The sequence below is a fragment of the Urocampus carinirostris genome, chromosome 3, assembly GCF_059441175.1.
Source record: "Urocampus carinirostris isolate Australia breed hairy pipefish chromosome 3, RoL_Ucar_1.0, whole genome shotgun sequence".
Classification (NCBI taxonomy): domain Eukaryota; kingdom Metazoa; phylum Chordata; class Actinopteri; order Syngnathiformes; family Syngnathidae; genus Urocampus; species Urocampus carinirostris.
The window spans coordinates 53,757,881-53,773,645 of NC_142351.1; the positions used below are offsets into that span (position 1 = coordinate 53,757,881).

At 39.9% G+C, this 15,765-nt stretch overlaps 1 protein-coding gene across 10 annotated transcripts in view; it reads right to left on the reverse strand.

Moving 5' to 3' along the window:
- Window positions 1–461: 461 nt before the first annotated feature.
- LOC148370132 (membrane-associated guanylate kinase, WW and PDZ domain-containing protein 1-like) overlaps window positions 462–15,765 on the reverse strand; it is a 154,991-nt gene continuing 139,687 nt past the window's right edge. For 9 of the 10 annotated variants that reach the window (XM_088332485.1, XM_088332483.1, XM_088332480.1 and 6 more), the window contains 6 exons: window positions 12,689–12,892; window positions 11,189–11,276; window positions 11,046–11,100; window positions 10,355–10,498; window positions 10,140–10,278; window positions 462–5,956 (listed from right to left, as the gene is read on the reverse strand). In XM_088332485.1, coding sequence (XP_088188611.1) covers window positions 4,941–5,956; window positions 10,140–10,278; window positions 10,355–10,498; window positions 11,046–11,100; window positions 11,189–11,276; window positions 12,689–12,892 — 1,646 coding nt within the window. In that variant the 3' untranslated portion in view covers window positions 462–4,940. Of the gene's footprint in view, window positions 5,957–7,188; window positions 7,281–10,139; window positions 10,279–10,354; window positions 10,499–11,045; window positions 11,101–11,188; window positions 11,277–12,688; window positions 12,893–15,765 lie in introns of all 10 variants that reach the window. The other variant, XM_088332488.1, reaches the window with a different exon arrangement.

Sequence of the window (15,765 nt, forward strand, 5' to 3'; positions counted from 1 at the left end):
ATCAACTGCAATGACCTAGCGATTATAGTATATTTTCAGTGGTATAGATTCAGTTAATCCCCAACTTTTGGATGCTGACAACCTCATCCTGTCCTTGCAAAACAACTGCGGGCAAGGGCTGACCACATTTTGATCAGCACTTATTTTAACTTCCTCTCATCGTTCATGTCACAAAGCTTGCTAAAATGTGCTGGTCTAACATGTAAAAGTGATGCAAATTTTGTCAATATGAGCAAAAAACACTGTGAGAGTGTAATTAGAAAATGTCGCTCCTCCCTTCATGCCTAATACCACACTTGAGTGTCATTTGTCTTTGGTTTTCAGTTTTAAACGGAAAAAGACCATCTCCCTGATTGCCCTTTTTTGACCCATCGTTGAGCTTTGATTCCGTTGCAGTAGGGTCACCAGGGGGATCTCGATCACATACGATTGGAAGAAAAGTATCATGATTTCTCTACGACTTTACATGGAAAACTTTATTTTGATAATAAAAATAGCATTCACAGACTTCTTTTGATAGCTACATATACAGTGTATTCCATCTCAAGGAAAGAAGCTGGATAAGTCAACATCTACTTGTACTTAGTCTAATGTTATGTATAGCTTTATGGATCAAATAAAGCTATGAACAATGTCATATTTATATATGCATAGTTTTATATAAAAAATGGCCCATATACATTTACTGCTCTTATCAACACATACACAGTCTGGGGCACATTGCAAGAAATAATGCTTGAAGAACACAGACTGCATACAAGTGCTTTATAATACAGAGGCAGGCTAACCATCAAGAGATTCAAACAAATAGACAGCGTGACCACAAAAGTCTTTCGTTAAAAAAAAAAAAAATCTTTACATACCTGATCCCGAGTAAATCGACTTAGTTCCCATAAATCGTCAGGTCCATTCAGAGATTCAAAACACAATATCACGTACCTCATTGCAGAGGCTCATAAATTTCTCTTGCACATGAAAAAGGCAACATTTTTACTCCTCCTTAATAATCACATCGGAAAAGAATCTTTACAGGGAATGGATAAAAAGGTGAAAGCGAACATCAACATTTATTTATTTTTTCTTAATTTTTGTAGTACTGTAATCCCTCGTTTATCGTGGTTAATGGGGACCAGAACCCTCGGCGATATGCAGAAATCTGCAATCTGGTCCCTCCAATTTTTATCACGTGCTCTACTGGTCGGATAATGGATCTCGGCTGCAAGGCTGCTGTTTATTTTATGCGGAAATAATGTAAAAAAAGAGCAGTCACTCACAAAAGGAATTTGCTCAATCGGCCCATTCTGGTCACATACCTAATCTAATATAATCATGCTTTATCCCAAAATCATAATAATGTTTGCTAACACAAGGTCAACTCAAGGTGTTTGCAGAGTCAGTTACCAAAGGGAATCAATTTAATGCTTTTCAGACCATCGGATGCTCAGATAATGGATCGAGGCCAAAACAGGTTAGTTCAATTTAGCCGGGCCGCAGTAACACGCTTGAGAGGCCCAATTTCCCCCCCAAAATGTGTTCTGCTGGTCCCTCATCCAAGCAATAGTCGACTGGCAAAAATGGATCAGGGCCAGAACCGTGCATTTCATTCTGGCCCGTTTCCTGGCAAAAGGGCTTTCTTAAAATCATCCCTTGGAGCAATATGGGATTGGGGTAATTGACTGTTTCTGCATGAGTATAGTTAATTTATTGTGGAAATACAGTAATGGCAAAAAAGTCACGAGGCAAGACAAAACACAGAAACATGGGATCGGAGATAATGGATCCTGGCCGTAGGAATGCAGTTCATTTTGGGCGGAAATATGGTAACGGCAATCAAAGGGCACCCGCTCACAGCAATTTAGGATTGAGACAATGAGTCGTGGACGCAGAAATTCAGTTATAACGACAAAAAAGTGCACTCTGGAGGTCCCGGCTCGCAGCAATATGCAAAAGGGGTAATGGATCATCGACTGACATAGCAGTCCATTTTTTAGGGGACAGAATGGCAAAAAAGAGCCAACAGACCTCACAAAACTTTGCTAGCCCCCGCTCACAGCAATACCGGATTGTGGAGAAAGGATCGCAGTGGCATTTAAAGCAGTTCAGTTTTGTGTGGACAGAACGGCAAAAAGAGTCGCCAGGCTTGACAAAACTGTGCTCCGTCGCTCACACCTAGCCATATGCGATCATAGATAATGGATCTCGGGCCACGAGTACTTTTGGGTGGAAAGAACTGCAAAGAAGAGTTGCCAGGCCGGACAAAGTTGCACTTTGCGGTACTTGCTCGTATAAATACCCGATCAGGGATAACGGACTGTGGCCGCACGAGTGCAGTTCTCTTATTAGTATCATACAGGAGTGGGGAATATTGTTGCAATGAGTATGAAGCGCAAAGAGGCGAGAGACTACAGTACAACAATGAACAACAGTGGTCATGTATCTAATATAATCATGCTTTATCCCAAAATTATAATCACGTTTGCTAACACAAGGTCAACTCAAGACATTTGTAGAGTTAGTGAACTGAAGGAATCAATTTAGTGCTTTTTACACCATCGGGTGCTCAGAGCATTTTTAGGGTCACATTCACACATACGTTCGTGCAACCAAGAGCTCCACTGTCTTGATGTTTTGATTCATTTCCTGGAACTTTATTTTGAAATTAATTAGAAACCGACTCGCATTTAGAACGCCACCAACTAGCGAGACATTTAGGCGTGGGAACTGAAAAAAAAAATTCACATAACAGAATATAATGCAGCAATGAAGACTCCAGTGGGGGCGACAGTGTGGCTCAGCACAGCAGATTGTTGGAAAATACTGCCAAAAAAAGATAAAGAAAAAAAAGAGGATCTCCCTTAAATTATAATTGGTGGAAAGCCACCCCTGGGGTTTATGAGTAGATTTGTGTTACAATTGGACGAGTGCAAAGGAGATTTCACGGGATGACAGTTCCTCATTTGGACACGCTGTTTTGACTATTGCATCATTGTCTCTATCGGCCAATCAGGTTTTTGTTCTTTGATTTCCACACCCTGATCTGTTTATTTGTAATCTTGAAGATTTAATGAAAGGAGGTGGCTCTGATCAAAGCTAGATGGGATGGGATTTTACTTTTTTGAGAGCTCTTCTCCCTTGTCCCTTCTCTACCATGTCTTCTCGCCTTATTTTGAGTGTCTCCTAAAATTTACACTTAATCATTTTTATAAAGATCTTTTGCATAATAAATACATTTTACAATAAGCACACATTTTTTGAAAAATGGCGTTTGTCCAAAGTTTTTAGAATATAAGTTAAGAACCTTAGGTCCATTAGGAAGCCAATTGTAGAATGCTGTCACGTAAAGTTGGGGAATTCATCCAATTAAATTGACTAATTAAATACATTCGTCATTTCAAAAATGATCAAATGTGATTGCTTAAATATTTGACTTCAAAAATCTTCATGATGTGCTCTCTATTGATGCCCTCGCTTTTTTTTGGAAGCTCAAGAGTGCCAAAAAAAGAGAATTGAATATTAATAAATCAAAGGTTCGCAAGTTGGAGGAAGCTGAAAATGAACTCCGACAAGTTTTTGAATAAACCACAACCAAACTCATTTTGCTAACGCTGTATTTTTAAATACGCACCCTTGTATGCTTGGCAGTTTCATGCTGAAAAATGAGCCAACCACTTTCTTCATAAATCCAAGTTTTCCTCCCAGTCGGACAACTCCCTGCATGTAATCTGAGTCAGTGTTTGCTGAATCGACAGCATTTTTAAAATGGCCACCAGCAAAGGTGGATAAAAACAGGTGGGTTTTCTTTTTAACTCATATTACAATACAATAAGAATAAAGACGTGTTTTCAACATTGGTTTCACTCGTAGGGACCAATAAATAAAAATAATAATATTGATGTTTATTTGTAATTAGTGTTATATTTGTTTTTTTCTGTATCTGGCACCAAAGAATGCTTCTAATGCCATAGTTTTTATATTTGGACTATTGAACACTGGGAAAGAAGATTCCTTATGAACCTAAGGTTGGGTTATTTAAACTGTTAAATTTCATGTACACTTTTGTTCTCTATTTTGACTATTGAACACTTGCACACAAGATTGTTTAATATTGCTTGTATGTCAGTGTTATGTAATTGTACTGTTAATGCTCCTGCACACTGTTATCTGTTTTGACTATTCAACACTTGCAAAAAAGATTACTTATAGTGCCAGGGTCCAGTTATTTAAACTATTTCTGAACACTTGCACAATTTTTGCATCATGCCAAAAATGTTGTGGTTATTTGTTTATCATACCCTTTACGGTTGATTTGCTTTTTTGTAACATGTGGATTTTGATTTAAAACAAAAGGCTCAGGGCATTTTAGAACAGGTTGATGTTTACATCTTGATGGTTTTGTAAAAGCTTTTACTGTTCTCCTTGCAAGCTCAAACCTATTTGATGTGTTTTCTCATTGTTAAGAGTGTATATAAACTTATCACTTAGACAATCGCTTGGGTCAGTCATGCGAAACAACATTTTTTGTCAATAGGAACACTAGCACTCAAGCTCCACTTCCATTTCAAATGTGTCCTGACAATTTTTTGGATGGTTTTTATAATCCGACAGTGATTTGTGCTATAATTCGTTTATATAAACGTAAATAGTTGAGATAGGGGAAAAACCACAATTTGAAGCATGTCAGATACTGAAAGTAGGAGGGACTGAAACATTGAGATCCCGCCACACAGACAAAAACGCGAAATCACCAAATTCATATGCAGGCACGTACAAAACACGGATTAGAGTACGACCTGTTATGTGCAGCGCAATGATGACAAAAACAAGCCATGGAATTGTACTCTTGCTGTTTCAGGAATCTCTGGATAGAATCACAACTAGTGAAGTCAATCAAGAAACCCGGTTGACGATTGGATTCCAGTGTACGCCCAAAGAGTCTGTCTCTAGATGCTGAGGTCTTTGGGGCTTTCTTTGTACAGCTTTCTCTTGGGCTCAGGCAGCTGCTTTGGGCTTTGGCAAACTGTGTTATTGTGGTGGCCTGTGTTGTTAAATGCAGCGTTGACGTGTGCGGTATTGTTCTTCATCATGCTATAGTAGTCTTTCAGTCTGGGTGCTGCTGCATAGTTCTGTTCGTCCCGGCTGTAGTGGCTGTCAGGGGAAGAGTCCCTCTCTGTTTTGCACGGTCTTTCCGGGGTACCGTTGTTTCGATTCTGCTCTAAGGGAAAGTCCTGCATCTGGTTTCTGTTCTTGGTGACCCGACCCAGAGTGGAAGAGGAATGGGACTCATTGTTGACAGGGTTGGTGACCTGAGAGTCCTTCAGGACCCTACGCTCATAGAACTTACGTTCAGTTGTGACGGCCAGGAAGCCCCCGTCGTCGTAGTCCCTCTCCGGCCGGGACCGCTCGGCCCTCCGGTCCATGGACTTGGCCCGCCGGCGATCGGGGGAGGAGGCCCGCATATTCGTGGGCGAGCGATCCAGGGAGCCGCGACGTTGCGCCCGGAACCTGCCATCCAAAGTGGAGCTGCTGTTTGAGAGTCCTTGGCCTTTGAGTTTCTGGGCCTTCTTTGCAGAGTTGTCTTTCCTCAGAGTCTTTATTAGCTTGGAAATGCCGCTTTCCGAATCGGACTTTTTGACCTTGCGCCCTCGGGCGTTTTTGTCGCCGCCGCTACCGTTGCTTATGTCTGGCGACGGCTGTCGGGGGGTGCCGTGACTGGGATTGTTATGCCAGGTGTGGTGAAGGTGAGGGTTATACTGTGGGGCTTGCCGGTCCACGTGATCTGACCCGACCCTGTTCCTGTCCCGCCCACGCCCGTTCTCCTCCCGGCGTGATGGTGTGTGAAGGTCTGGTGGGTAACCGGAATCCGATGAGGTGTAATATCGGCTGTTGGGTGGCAGCGTTCTCACTTCCGAAGTGTTTTGTGGCCCGGGTGTGGGAGGGTACCCGTCATTGCTGCCGTCTGAATGGGACAGAACAAAAACATCAAAGACGGTAAAAAAAAGGGGACAGTTTTGCAGACATCCTATGTGCTTGGTTGGTGAGTTGCGGTGACATGACAGAACCACTGGGTGGGAGCATAAAGCAACTCATGCACACGTGTGCTCACTTATTGTCCATGAATGGTTGACACTAGTGTTGCAACGGATCATTGCTATTTTGTGTGGATTATGCTCCAAAATCCAGGAAAATTAATGTGTGCTTTCCCATAAACGCTATGAGAAGGGATAGAGTGTATTTTTTGATCACTAGATTTTGTAATGTGTAGTGTAACCAAACACAAGTGCTGAAAACATGAGGAAAAATACAAACTATTGACACGAAGTCACGATAAAGCACTATTTCTTTCATTTGCCTAGGGTTTTTATTTTTGGGTTACTACAGCAGCAGGATAGCGGAATATTATGTTCATTCCCTCTAGATGAAGCGCATGGTAATACGCAATGTCCTTTCGAACCCAACGATTTTTAAAATTTTTAATACTTTTCTGTTTGTACAAATATTTTTGGGGGTCAAATTATTATTTCAAATGCACACAATGATCTGCAATTCTTCAAAACTAACAATTGAAGTGAGAAAGATTATGTGTCAGTATAAAAATATATTATTAAGAGGAAAACATAATATGCAGTGTTCCTTTTATTGTCATAATTTTCGAAATCTTTGAAATGGACATCCTATTTTTCAAATCCGTTGCACCACTAGTTCACACAGATGCACAACAAACTTATTTTACACGGAGGTTGCACTGAAACAACCCACGCCATCAATGCACTTTGGTGAAACACGAGGTGATTTAGGCAACAAGAGCAAGGTGAACATTGGCAAGTGTGGGGCGGGGTTATTAATGACACCGCAGGTACCTGAGAAAGCATTTGAAACCACATGGCGATGCATGTCATTGGGGCCAACAAGAAATAAATAAAGAGAGGGGATTCGGGTGGATTAGCCAGGTTGCCATTGCAGCGTCATCTGATGAGTGGTGGCTTTGAAATTAGTTGTGGTCCTTTCCACATGCACAAAGAAAAAGATGCGGAAAGTTTAATATGAAGCCTGCTTATTTCGTCAGAGCATGGATGCGCGTTGACACAAAGAAGGATGCAAGCTGATGGCTGGGTGAGGAAAAAAATAAATAATCAAAGATGACGGGGGACGGGAGTGGGAACCAATGGCGAAAGTCTTCTAGCTACAAACCGTGGTCTGATTTTGGCCCATAAGGTAGAAACAGGGCTCTCCCATCTTGTCATTCCTCAATGTACCGACAGCGAGATGTGGAGTCATCATCGCTGGGGGTGGGAACGAGCCAAGTGACCAGAAAGGTCAGAGAAAAAGAAAGGGGTGCACAATAGAGGAGAAAACAAATAAAAGAGACAAGAAGCAGTTTTACAAGGTACACCGTCATAGACAGCAGAACACATAAGAATTGTCACCGTAGGAAAAAAACAGAATTCAAAATTAAACCAAAAAAGTAATAGCAGCCAAAGCAGTTGTTGTCCATTGGGATAAAGTGTCTCCACCTTTCACTTTTTTTGTGGAATACGGTGTTCAGGTAGATAGTTGCTGTATTCATGTGCATTTTTTTATTTCACTCAAGAAATAAGTCAAAGTTTAGGTGCGCGGCATAACCAAGGTTTTACCGTATTATCACAAATCCTTGGTTGCAATAGAATTTGAGCCTTGACAGCAGGGGTAAGCGTGCCAAACTGTAAACACTGGACTGCCGATAATATATATCACACAAAAAGGCACTGTTTTTTATCCAATTATCACTCCATTACAGTACTAGTGATGAATGTTAATTTTGCTGTGCATTTCACACGTTACAATGACAACACGTTAAAACACACACTATAGTCGTGGTTGGCCACCACCAGGCTACGGACCAGTGGATAGTTTGGTACTGGGGCTGCAGAGAAAGAAAAATAAATTCCATAATGTTTTGTTGTGTTGCTGATATTTCTCTGTTTCGGACTGAACTTGAACTGGGGCTTTGAATTGATGCGTTTGAATTATAATCAGTGTGGATCGCGAGGCGGGCGCAGCTGCCTGTCAGGCAGTGCAACTGTTAAGTTGGAAACAAGGATTCATGCCCTCGGAAGATACAATGAAGGATGAATCAAACCAAACTTTTGCGCTCATACCCAATCAGCTTTGAGAAAGGTCAAGTATGTCATAATAGAACCATTGTAAACAAACTTGCGGCTGCATAAAAACTTTTGGCAACGGATCTGGAGGATTCATGGATCCTTAAGTCAAGAACACGACACAGTTACCACATGACATCAACAAGCTTTTTGTGGGGTTGGTACATTTGGTGAGCTTTTATTTTGAATCACTTAGCACGCGGAGTGATGTGCCGTTTTGCATTTAATGTTACCATAGCAACTAGGGTGCTGTTGGTTTTAGCACGTCGGCTCAAAGTTTAGAAGTTCCGGATTCGATTCCATCTTATGGCCTCCTGGATCGCAAGATACTGAATCCCCAATGCCCCCAATAAGCAGGTCGGCGCCTTCCATGGCTGCATGGCCGCTAGTGGTTTGTGAGTGTGTGTGTGAATGGGTAAGTGTGAAGCACATTGTAAAGCGCTTTGGAAGGTCTTCATTTACTTAATAAGCGCTATATAAATGCATACCATTTACATTTACCCAGCACCTCTGCAACCCTGGTGAGAATAAGCAGTTCGGTTTGGAGTAATGTTACGAGGACTACAAAGTTGATATACGGCTACATTTTGACATTAAAAAAGCAGTAAATATTACTGTGCAAATGTTTTAAGCACAAAACAAATCAGTCTCTGAAATATTTAAGAAAACAACAACAACATAGGCTTGTTCGAAACCAAGAGTGGCAAACCTTCACCAAAATGGACATTTAATGCCGTTGCTGGAGCGGATTATTCTCACACAAAGACTTGGTTTCACTTAAAATACAGCCGCCGTAGATCAAATACTAGCCTCTAGGCCGGGAATCGAACCTGCGATCTCTTGTTGTTTAAATTTGAAAAAGCGGTAGATTAAAAAAAACCTGTATGCACTATAAGGGGAGAAAAGTGGTAGTCTAGCATATAAAACGGTAGTGTTGGCGAGTATACAATGGAACTAAATAGTGAAAGTAAGTGTATTGATTATCATACATCACAGATTAAATTGAATGATCTGTGAAGCAGAAACAATTCCAGCACAGGTACTAAGGCAATTGTTACACCAGGGTTACGACCTGAGAATGACATATCATCAGAAGGAGCTACGGCTTTTTGTAAGTTATATCGCAGCTACAAAGCCTTAGCACCATGGAGAATTATTATTTCTTAATCTCCAATCACGTTCTGTATACGTAATTTGTTTATCGAGGCAAATTTATCAATAGTTTTCTAATTATGCCCACTTGAGTGAGGGCTCAGTGAATGTCCCACGATCAAAGCAAGAAAAGTAAATCCTGATTGCTCCTTACCTGAAGATTTAGCAATTGTAATTTCCAATCAGATCAGTAGGCTTTTCCTGCTAGTGGTAACCACAGAAACCAGTACTATCTGTCATGTAAGGGTGCAAACCCCTACCCTAAAAACTGCCCTGGAGAAGGATGAGAGTGCCAGGCTGAACTTGTCTAAGTCACACTATAGGAAGTGGTGCCCTGACGACCCTAGTGGTTAAGGGATCCGTGAACCTTCAATTTCAAGTCAATGGCATGGGAATTGGAACAAAAAAATTAGGCAGATTTTGCTGCTTCATTAATATAAACTATATAGATTTATATCGGCTTCCTGCCGGCTTGCGTTACTGTAGCAGAGCCATTAACATTATAAAAGACAATTTCCACTCTGGCCACCAGCTGTTTGACCTGTTACACTCTGGTAGGCGCTACTGGTGCCTTGGCTAGTGCGCCAATTGCACGGACGCGTGTTGCCTTGCGCGAAAGGGGGAAAGAATCCATCACATGGATCTTCCAATTTGGATTAAATGAGTGGGGCCACTTATCGAAAAGACGTACAGATCAGGTCATCTAAACCTAGTCCATTTCAAGCATCAGTTAAACATTTGGCGATGGGGAATTTTTCATAATATTTCAATTTATGGTAAACACAGTAACTTGCTGTTGTTGGCCAAGAGACAGAGCTCCATATTAGAACTGAGATAAAGTCATCGTACCATACTCGGGTACAGATCCGTCCCCGCGTTTCAGAACCAGTCGTGCCCAGCGCCCTCCGTTCTTGATCAGTTCAATGGCACGTGAATGTTTCATGTTCTTTGTGCTCTCTCCATTTATCTCCAAGATCTCATCTCCCACCTAGAAATGAGTATTACCGAGCACCGTGAGCAAAGATATGCAAATTCAAAAGCTCCCTTTTGAAGGCACCTCTTACCCTCATTTTGCCGTTCCTGACAGCAGCTCCATCCTCAGCTAGTCTCAACACATACAGGTCCATGTTGTATTCCCGGCCTCCTCTTAGGCTAAAACCGAAGCCTTTAGTGTCGCGTTCTAGGTCCACTGAGTAGAACTCGTTTTCCTGACAAAGAAAAAAAGATTCAACTGTAAAATCCACATAAGACCGCACATGTCGTCAGATTTGACCACCATCCCCCTAAACTGGCCAAACATTGGTAATTACGGTACCAGGGAATGTACGACTGAAATCACAATAATTTTCTTTTCGGCTGGGCTTAAATCACTCAGTTGAGGATGTACCCAAAAAAATCATACAGTATATACTGGAGATGTATATTTCTCTAAATTTCTCTTCGCTCACTCTACATCTTTCTCTCTCATAATCTTTCTCTATTAAGATTGATTTGTCTCTCATGGTCAATATGCCTCTATCCATTTCAGTCATCTCTCTCTCTCTCTCTAGAAAAATATAAATCTATAAAGAACTATCTTTGTGTTTATATTTATCTATAACCAGATAGAAGTAGAACTATATATTCATATTGACGTTTGTCTCTACCTCTAAATAAATATCTATATTTTTCTCTCACTGCCTTTATATAAGTATACATAAGTATAAGCTTGTTTTTGCTCAAATAATAAAACATTAGAGTACTAGATATTCTCACCTGTGTCGTTTGTGTGGGTGGAGGGGGAGGGACTCCTTTTGATTTGGAATTATTCCTTCAAAAACACAGTAATTACATAGAATTCAGTGTTTAGGGTTGAAATAAAAAAAGATTTCTTGTAGAAGTATAATCTGTGAACTTACCGTGACTCTTTGGACTGTTGAGGAGTATGCGTGGTGGTGATAGTAGCGATCTTCTCAGCATTGGTCAGCAGAGAAGCATTGGAAGACTCTGCAAAGAGTCGCAATCAAAAGTGTAACAGATGACAACATGAATTACAATTGAAATGCATGAATGACTATGAATATTTTTGTTGTTGGTCTGATGACAAAAAAACATCCTGACATATATTTTATGTTACATAAAATAAATTACCGTTTTACTCTTCGCGATTGGTAAAATAAACTGTAGGCAAACGAAATGAACAGATGCTGCCGAGGCCCCTCGTCGGGTCTGATTTACTACTGAGTGTTTGCTCACTCAAACTGACTAAGTGCCGCACTGTATTTTCGTGTTTCAAATAGAGATTTATCCACAAAGTGATTTCGTATACTATTTTTCATGGATGGAAACTTCGAAATGCAATCTGTTTGACAGGTTGATTAAAAAATAGGAACACGCTGCGTCCACTGCGTGATTTTGATTTAATTCGATGTGGTCGTCTGTCCTCAAAGCCATTCTACGATAAATTGTTGATGGATAAGTAAATGGTAAGTTCTTAAAAGGTTGTTACTCAGTTAAAGGACATTGATTATCATTTTGGTTGCATAAATGCCATTCCAAGATATAAGGATAGATGGATGTGTCCATCTAAATAGACAGTTCTATTGAGATTGGTCTACTTTCATTTATAATTAGAACTCTTTAGATCAATCGCTCTAAATCTCTCTCTCTCCTTCTAGATCAATCTCTGTGTTTGTCTATGACTCATGCTCTTCAGATCTATCATCTCTCGCTCTATCGCTCTAGGTAATGCCCTATGAACACCTGAGTCGCTTGTGGACTGCTTCTAAAAACAACTCACACAGATGGGTCATTTTGGTTTTCTAGGAAATTTTATTCTTAACTGACATGATGTACTTGCCCAAGACAAACGGCAGGAATTGGTGCCCCTACGACCCGTGTCGACCATATCAAAATGGTAGCCCTTCAACCAGTCAGTAACGAAAAGCAGCTCTCAACATCAAAAAGGTTGGGAACCTCTGATATAGACAGTCATATCTATCTACGTTGCCTATTTATATCCCTCCAGATCGATTAAAATAGAGCTATCTATATCCATTTACAGATAGATCTACAGTGCCGTGAAAAAGTATTTACCCCATCCTGATTTCAGTTTTTTTTGCATATTGATCACTCACAAATGTTACAGATAATCAGCCCAATTTTAAAATCACACAGTCAACCCAAGGACATACAAAGAGCAGTTCCTCTCTCATCGCTTTCTCGCTGATCTTTCTCAATCTCATACTGTAGACCTTCGTTTCTTTACCCTCTTTATTCCTCTTTTTCGAAAAATCATAGTCTCTGTCTCTCTCTGTTCAGAAAATATCAAGTTATGTATTAATATTATTGATCATTCTGGGTACAGAAATATGACACCAAGACATATAGCAGGACTCCTTCTTGTGATTGGCTCTTACCATCGCCGGGGATGATCCTGAGCGAGACCGTATTCCCGGCTTCCTTGATCAGGTTGACGATGTCCGAGTGGGACTTGTTGGTGATGGAGCAGCCGTTGACGGACAATATTCGATCTCCCACTTTCAGCTTACCGCAGCGATCGGCCGGGCTGCCTTCGATGATGCGTCCTATTTTGTGGGGCATGGCCACACAAGCATTTCCAGCTTTTGTGTTGATAACATGTATATGAGTGTGAATTGGTTGATTTATAATAATCATGAAAGGAAAAGAACAAAGGAGAAGAGGAAAAGGGGAACAATTGTTAATCTTCCCTTCACCACACCACAAATTATTAACAGAAAGCAATCAGTTCATATTTTTGTGCATGCAAATTATCACACAACACAGATGAGTGACAGGTAAGCATTTGTCAAGTTTGTCAATAATTCAATGCATTTCCAAGAAACTATAAAACCTATTAGGGCAGCGGTCTCAAACTCACGGGCCACGGTGCCAATTGTGGCTCGCAGGGTGAAAGTTTGAGGCCCCTGCCTTAATATGAGAGTCTAAAGGGACAGTGTGTATTATTAAGCACCTCCTGGTGGGAAAAATATAATTCATTGAAAAATAAAACACTGATTTAAAAAAATAAGCAAAAATACATAAAATTAGAAGTAAACATCCATGTTATTAAATACTCATAGGTAAAGACATTTGGACCTATTTTACATAACATTAGCCTCACTTAGATGGAGCTGACATCATTGTCAGCCATATTTCTGCTACAGGTACCCCAAATACAAAAACAAACTGTCTTTTTTTCCTTTTTTATTTATCCTTGTTTTTGCCTAGATTTTTTAATTTTTCTATCCCTCTCTTTTTTTCTTATTCTTTTCTTTTTTTATTATTTCTTTGTCTTTCTCTTTTTCTTTCTTTGCAAAAGTCTCTGTAGTTTGTCTTCTTTCTTTCATTTTTTTGGTTGCACGGCATAACAGATAAGTAATACTAATTATCCCTTTGATATAAGCGCAGTCCATGAGAATTATGGATTAATTAATTACTCATTTATTTAATTTCACATTGATTCTGGAAATTTTATTATTCATATGTCTTATTTTGTGTAGCATTTTTTTTTGAGTACATTTTTTTTTCCTTGTGAAAATTTGGCCCAACCTCACCCAGACTATAGCTTAGGCGGCCCTCAAGTCAATTGGGTTTGAGAACCTTGCATAAGAGCCTTTGCAGTGGGTCCGTCAAAATGTTTTTCCTTATTTTTTCATAATTGCAAATATAAATCTGAATACGTGAGAAGGGTGAAAAAGGGCGGAAATTGGCAAATACAAGTTTGTGTTTCAGTCTACCAATACAAAATAAATGCTGATTTGGGCGAATAACAACAAATAAAAACGTAAATTAAAATCATCTGTTTCTTTCCCAAGGTTTATTTTCACTGAAATCACTTAATTATTAAAGAAAAAGAAACAAAGAGAATGGTATTTTAAAAAACACGTAAATATTATTTCCCTTCCTTGGATTATTCTACCCTGTATACTCACTGCGACCATTGCTAAGCGTTTGTTTGATTTGATGTTACATGTTGAAATCGTCATGGCTTCCTTGATACTTTTGCCAGGATGTTTTCTATGTCACTTTGTTTTGTATTTTTGCTCGCTTTGAGCTAGCGTTAAGAGTATTATTGATGACTTTAACGACTAAAACCTCTGAGGTACAACATTTGGTCTTCTCTGTAAATAAATCCTGTTCTACAATGTAATTTAGTGTCTATGCATCTGGGATAATTTTTTTGATATTACACTGGTACTTGACAGCAATAAAAATGAGTAACCCGCGACCATAAAACTGTTATTCCCTGAGCTGAAGAGCTCCTCATAAAGCTCCACACACAATCGTCCTCCGCGCAACTGACGCAGCGACAGCCGTGTCGTTTTTAGTCATGCTGTTTTCAGGTCTTGTCCAAGTTGTCTAAGTCAAATGTTTTTAGATTATGTGACCATTCAAGATGGCTACTGCCACATAGTCGGAGACAGATCACGAAGACGAGCACACATTTTCTACGGTCCTGAAGGTAAAGACGAACAAGGGCTGCGTCGAGTGAAATGTGATGTAAGCCCTATATTTCTAGACGACGGCATCAGGGCACTTATGAACTATTTTGTGGAGAATGGGGTCAGATTGCAACACAGACGTGAGAAGACTTCTTTTTCAGTAGTTTTCATTGGTGGTTGCCAGGGTATTGGACCGAATTGTATTGTTCGTTGACGATTAAAGGAAACTCCAGCAATTGGACATTGACTCAGATAATACAGAAAGGCAACTGTTGCGTGTTTGATGGATAACTTCCACTGCAATTAAAATCAGATGTATACAATTTGGACTGCTTTATTTGTGAGTGAAAAAGTTTAAATATCGTGAGTAAATTGCAAGTAATATCAAACCTCCTGTTTTTCTCTTTTTTTTAATTATATAAATAATATGGACAAAACAATCTACTAATTTATCCTCACATTAGGTCATCTAACACTTTTTCAGATGTCACTGCTTTGTTCTGTATTTACGTTGCGGAAAATAATAGCTCGCCATTTCCCCTGAGACCTGCACACCGAGCGCTAAACTGATCAAACATGTTTGGTACTTGTACTTGACTGAAGATAGTTACATCGTTTATCTCCCTGTTTGGCAAACTAACAGTAGTGCAATACTGTACTGCCTTGACTGTGCACTGAACCCGAATGTGACCGAGCCAGAGTTAAGATTAATGGATGCTCATGTTTCAATAGGCTCACTTTTATTCTGGATAGCTATCTACACTCACAATAAAAATGATCTCCAATAGCGACAGGTTGGTTAATAGAGCTAACAATGTAACGTTCATGGATTGATCAAGAATAATGGTAGAAAAGTAATAATGACAAGCATACTGAAATTAGCAAACCAGGAATAACAGATCCCAGTGGTGGTCCTTCAAGGCCTGCAAGGCCTTCTCTGCTGGCCTAATAAATATCTGAATCATGTGATGTTAAGTATATTATGTCCATAAATAATTGTTAAATAATTCCAATTCGTCTTTTAGCTTACT